The 6617-nt window shown below is 38.4% G+C and overlaps 1 protein-coding gene across 1 annotated transcript; it reads right to left on the bottom strand.

Annotated features, from left to right (window-relative positions):
- Positions 1-3781: 3781 nt before the first annotated feature.
- On the bottom strand, positions 3782-6360 carry LOC105135447 (DELLA protein GAIP). Its single transcript, XM_011040312.1, has one exon. The coding sequence runs from the start codon at positions 5958-5960 to the stop codon at positions 4152-4154; it is 1809 nt and encodes a 602-aa protein (XP_011038614.1). The 5' UTR covers positions 5961-6360; the 3' UTR covers positions 3782-4151.
- Positions 6361-6617: the final 257 nt, after the last annotated feature.

Below are 6617 nucleotides of genomic sequence, written 5' to 3'. Positions count from 1 at the left end.
AGAACAGCATTTGAAATTCTGTTAATCATAAACGGAAGCCTAACCAAATCAAATGAGAGAAAAAAATGGCAAAATAGTATGATCTTCAATCAAAAAGTTAATTGGGCTCGGACCAGAAATGAAGGGAAGGTCTTCTAGCCCTATGAATACTTGTATGCTGACACGCGAACAAATGTTCGAGAACCAGTCTTTATAAGGCCGGCAGGCCCATTTTATTTGCCCGTACATAATGGACCATGAGCAGGACTTGAGGCATCCATCATGAGAAGATTTTAGTTTTCATTCATAATTGCAGTATCTACTTTATTTTTTAGAGTGCCTGGCCTGACCTGAACTAAGCCATGTTTATCTGCTATGCTCATTAAAAAGCACAAGTTTTGTGGGCTATGGTTTGTTATTGTTGAGCTCGCAAAGTTTATATTTTCTTCTACAGCTCAAACTCTGCTGAGAGTATATCCATTTATGAGTCTACTGTCCAAGAAGAAAAATGCACCAAGTAACATGGATCCAGAGTTCAATGGGACTGACGTTGATATCAGCTCTCTGTCTACGAGCTTCTCGTCCTCATTTTTCCACTCGAATTCGACCTATACTCTTACTGCTAAGGTTAAAGAAATGGCCATGGCAATTGACTCCGGCTTAATTAGTTTGATTGCGTGGACTTTTACAGCTTAGTCAGTTTAAAGAATCTGTTGCTATAAAGGGTAGATGTGTAAAGGATCTTCAAGTTCCAGGTACAATTCTCTACTTAATTACTTTGATAGCGTGGATTTTTACAGCTTAAAGAATTTGTTGCTACCAAGTGTAGATGTAAGAACAACTTCAAAGTTTGTTTCAGAAGGTAAAATTCTACCTGCCTGTCTATAATTACACGAAGGAGTTCTACAAAAAAATGAAAAAACTAATTCCGTGATGACTTCTTTCATCGGAAGATCAATCACTTACAATTTGCTGTATTTGTCTGCAAGCAATGTTTCTGTGATTTATTTATTGCCAACCAATCACTCTCAAAGTGGCAACGCAAACGTTTTGATCATCAGCACACTATCTGTTATTTATTTACATCTAGTACTTCAAATAGCCGTCAACTGGCATTTTACCACTGTTTTGGAGTCGATTTGACATCTATAAAAAAGTATACACTGTCACTTTGCTGGCTGAGAACTTGATCAGTGATCCCATTCAGAAAAAGAAAAACAGAAAAAAAAGAAAAGACAGAGCATATTCGATCCTCAATCCTCGTTGCTTTAAAGGGATTACCTGTAATTTCTTACCTCAGATAGAAAAGATCTTGCATATCCTACTGCATGCCCGAAGTTCGGACCCAAAAATATTATTTCTTGGAAGATAGAAGGAGACTTTCTTAGCTTCGCTTTAGACAGCATCTGATCGAGAGGAGGAACTGTTGAAAAAGATAATGCTGTACAATTTGGCGAGCTAACTCCTTTATCCACATCCACTGAGGTCTTTCTGATATGATATGATGAAAAAAATGTGCAAATTTTGGATGGTAGGTTATAGATTATATGTGGGTGTGTTCAAATCAAGCTTAAAGGTAGGCGGGCAGGCACACTATTTAAGACATCACGTCACAATCACAAGCCTCCCCCGACATGTAGAACTGTATCGAGCTCACGAGTGAAGTGATTCTGACGCTTTTCAAGACTGGCCCATTTCTAAAATCCATGAGAATGTTTTATATGGTGTCTCTAAAATTGGAAAGAACAAAATGACAGCCTACCCAACAGCTTTTGTACAGTACCCTGCCTTCTCCTTCCACTCGTTTTCCACTTCCCTTCCATAATCTATCTTCGATATATATATATATATTTCCTACATTTATTTCTGACTTGTCTTCTCAACTATTTTGTGTAGTCTACGGACCGCATTCCCGGCCTACACGCACAGAGGATGATCGATTACTGTAATATAATTAATTGGGTTTGGACCGATTAATTTGATTATTTTTTTCAGTTTTATTTATTAATGTTTTTTATTAAAAAAATATAATTTATAATTTATTTTTATAAGATTATTTTGATTTTATAATATTTTTTTTAATAAGGTGATTCAGATTATTTTTTTATTTTTTATTGCATCTTTAAATAATTTATTTTTATAAAATTATTTTGATTTTATGATACATATTATTTTTTAATAAGTTGATTCAGATTATTTTTTTTATTTTTTATTATATCCTTAAATAATGAGTTCATTTAAAATCAAGTTTTATATTTTTTTTTTTATATAAATTTATTTTATTCTCATAATCTTAGTCACAAGTCTAATAAGTTAACCAAAGTTTTTTTTTTATATTTTTAAATTTTAATTTATTTCAACTTGCTGAGATTTTTTTAATCTCATAATTTAAGTTATAAATTTAACAAGTTAATCTAAGTTTTCATGAGTTTTTTTTTATAGTTGAATAATTTTTAATTTTATCATTTAACATTAAATTGATTTAAATTTAAAATTTAATTAATTTTATTATTTAATATTAAATTGATTTAAATTTAAAATTCATAATTTATTTTAATATGTTTTTTACAAGGTCATCATTTTTTTTTTTGCCAAATTAATAGAATTACATATTGTTAACCACTACATGATTATTATTATTTTCAATTAGAAAAATTATTAACAAACGTTTGAATATTTTTTTAATGTTATAAGAAATTGATATTAATCGCAGTGTAGCGAGGAAATATAATGTAGAAGGAGGATAAAAGAGCATGTGAGCTTTTGAAAATGGGATTTGATGTGATGTCCAAAGATTAGTGAAGTGGGGGTCAGCTAGTGCTAATTTCCAAACGCACGGTGGCAAGTTGCATTTTAAAAGAAATTGCATGGTTGTTTACTGTCGTGAACCGGAGAAAATACAATAAACAAGCATTGCATTATTGCTTGTTATTGTTTGTAATGTACACAATGTAAAGTTGGCCCAATCGGCAGAGGCGAACATGGGCACGGTGCTTCCTTCCTTTCATTCATTCAGTCACCTACTGGCCCCGTGCGCACTAAATTATTGCCCCCTGCTGTGTTGACAAATCCTGAGAAATCTCCTTGATGGTGATCTGCTTGTATTTATATTTCCCTAGATGACAATGCCTGCAGGAGGGACATGGCTCCTCCTCAGGTACACCATGATCGTATATAACCATAGGCAGCATTGTTGTTAAGGAGGAGATAGCTGGGCACGTTAATCGAAGCTAAACACGTTATTCTGCACATAAGAAATAATAAAAAAATGGATCCATGACTTCTCAACGATTTGATATCTGATCTTAGCTTTCCATCAACTTAGGCTTGCTTCTTGAGGAAATTTCTCGAAATATAGTGGCCAGTAATCACATAAACTGCAAGATAGTACTGTCTTTTATGGTTTTGGATCGATTAAAGCTGTGACCATGTTGATTACAATATGTGGTTAAAGGGGAGAGGTGATGAACATTCGTGATTTGGACAAGGAAGTGGCCACCCAATTTCCATGCTTGCCAGCAGCAGCAGCAAGAACAGCAACACAACCTCATTCAAAATAAAGTAGGCATAAGTGGGACTTTTATCATTTCTGTATGAGTCTGCTTTCCTGACATAAAAAGAGGATTATCAGTAATTCCCTGGAAAAAATTAGACGTCCAAGTGGCAGTTCAACTTCAGAATAAATGCCAGTCTTCATCACTTTTCCCATACCCTAATCAAATAGGCAAGTGCAAAGAATGAAGACACGGTAAAATAAATTTTTCTATCATGTTTTGATCCACAAAATGACCAAGGGAGGTGCTGCTTCAAAAGAGTTCTACTATCTTTTATTACCACAATATATATATATATACACCTTTTGATTCACCCTGAAAAATACAGAAGATTCCAACTCAAAAAAAAAAAAAAAAGTGAGACCTGAAAATGAAAATTCCTAAAGAAACAGTAATGAAAATTTTTAAACAAAATGATGATAAAAAAAAGAGAGGGTACTGCTGCTAATTAACAAAAGGTGATCCAGGGAGACACAGAGCAAGTGGTCGGTCCCACTTTAACTCAGTCCCAGCTCAGCATATCATACAGAACCGCACTCGGGTCTGGTTTGATGTGAGTAATGAAAAAGAGTTGACCTCACTCGGCTGCTTTTTGACTCAGTGAGTTATGAGTCATGGTTAAGCAGCACCACCTACAGGGTGGTGGTTGTTGACCCGCCAAGCCGAGGTGGCAATGAGCGGGCGAGTATGCCAACCCAACATCAAACACCCACTATTCTCTTCCACTCTATACCCGTCTCCACCAGCAAACAGGGCCAACAACATGCTGGCTTGCTTAAACGCGTTGGAACCGAGATGAACCGGAGCAAACCCAGCCGAACCCAACCGAGTTCGCCACTGAGTCAGGGTCTCGTGCCTCTCAACTCGGCTAGGTCCTTCACAAGCCACAACATTGCAAATCTGCTTCGCCAAGTACACCTCTGACATTACCTTATCTTGGGTACTCACTGATCCCTCCAACGAGTCAAACAGAGTCGAATAATAGTGCAGTGACTCGGTGAACCTGTCCAAGAAAACCGGACCGTTATGGTTCGCTTCTTGCTCAACGACAGTAACAATCTCCGGTTTCATTTGTTTCACAACTGATAAAACCTTTCTCATAGCTCCCGGTATAGCCAACAATTTATGAAACTCAAAGATCGAGTTAACAGCCACAGACTCGAACTCAGGAGGTCTGAGTTCTAGCATGGAAGCATCAAGATCAGCCAAACTGTTAGCCACAAAACCTCTATACTCAAATTCTACATGAATAGTCTCTGCCAACTGAGCCAACTTCCACCCCACCTCTTGAAGTTGGTCCGTGTCATCATGAGCCGGTGGTCCAATGCCGGTTAACCGAAAAGCGGGTGGACCACCAGGTCTGAGAGCAAGAGCTTGCATTAAAGCGGGCCACTGCATGCCTTGGTTCATAGAAAAATCAATAACATGAACCCGTTTTTTCCCTTCAAAGGCTTCAAGAATCGCTTGATTGGCCGTGAAGTGAGCGAACTTGAGATAAGGGCAGGTCTCATAGAAGTGTATCTGAAGAATATCTGAGAGAGAGTGGTCAGTTGAGTTTCGAGGGCATAATTTGTAAATTCTCCGAGCTAATGCCTCGGCGAAGTAGGTGGCTACCTTACGCATGGCTCCGGCCTGAGAAACAGCTAAAAAGCCGATTTGTTTGACGAGGGCTTCCGCCATATTTAAGTTGTTTTCTTGGACGGCTTCGGCACAGGCCATTAAGAGATGGACGAGACGAACACCGTTTTCTTGTGAGTCAACCAGGACCACCGGGCGAGTTGACTCGGTCGAAGCCACAAGAGAACTGAGAGTTGTGGAGGACGAGGATGGCGAAGAGGATGTTTGATAGAGGTCTGTTTTTAAGCGTTTAGATTCTCTAGAATCGATCTGGGTTGTAGATAAGACAGCCTTACCTGGTATGACTTTCAGATCATATTCCGATGATGAAGATTCCTCGAACAGCTTCGGTTGCTGATGATGTTTGCGGTCGGTGAAATCGATGGAAGTGACGGTGGAAGATTCAGCAGGAGCAAGTAAAGAATCAGCAGAAAGATCGAAATGGTGATTTGGGTTTAACTCAGAAAGCATGCTTTCGAGCCAAGTAGACAGATCGGAAGGATTGTAGTGAACAGAATCAGATGCAAGATGGGAAAGACCATCTTCTTGTGCATGACCCATCACTTCTTCAAGCTGTTCAAGTTTTTGGGCAACCTCAGCCATGTCTGATGACCTTACTTTGTAGCCTAAAACAGCTAAAAGTTCATCCATCCCGCCATCTGCCTGACGTCCCTTCTCTTCCTCCCACGTCTTAGCTTTCCCGTTATTAGAAGTCATAGTACCAGTGCTAGTAAAAGAATACCCACCTGCGGCAAGAGAAGAAGGGTTTGTAGGTTGTTGAGGATGGAGATTTGAGTGTTCTCTTTTCATGCTTCTTTCATTTTAATTTCTATTGAGGGGGTTGGAGATTTGGATTCATTTCTTTGGTGGGCCTGTGTGGGGATGGTGTTTGAGCTCAGAAACCAAGGACGGGTGTTACTGGGTGGAGGAATCTGGGCATTGGGGAATGGGGGTTTATCACTAGCACTTGGCACTTCAAGATCAGGGGGGTAATCTTTTGTGTTAAAATATGCACAGATAATAATTAGAGAGGAAAAATAACGCTCGTGATGGGGGCGCAAGCTCCAATGAAACTATCGAGGACGACAACAACGACTACCATCTCAAACAGATAAAGATGAGGGGAAATCTTATTTTTCAAAAAAAAAAAAAAATAGTCATAGGAGGGAATTTTGATAGGAGGCAGCCGTCCTCTACATCTCATAATAGGACCTTTTTCCTTTATCTTTTTTCTTTTCTCGTGTGCGAGAGATCACTTTATTTGTTTTTTAAAGTTTAAGAGCTGAATTTAGGCTCATTGGTGTCTTTAATTTCAGTTACTAGGTTTACATGAAAAGCACGCCGCGCTGGAGGAAGGGGAAAGATGTGTGCTTTCCATTGATGCAAGCATTGGTGGATTATGTCTGCGAGGAACTTAGTTTTGTGCCAGCCAATGAATGGGATTCTGGGTGGGATAAATTAGGGCTC

This window comes from Populus euphratica, unplaced genomic scaffold, assembly GCF_000495115.2.
Source record: "Populus euphratica unplaced genomic scaffold, PopEup_1.0 scaffold123.1, whole genome shotgun sequence".
NCBI classification, from domain to species: Eukaryota; Viridiplantae; Streptophyta; class Magnoliopsida; order Malpighiales; family Salicaceae; genus Populus; species Populus euphratica.
The sequence above is the reverse complement of the archived record's forward strand: the minus strand, read 5'-3'. Positions and strand labels throughout refer to the sequence as shown.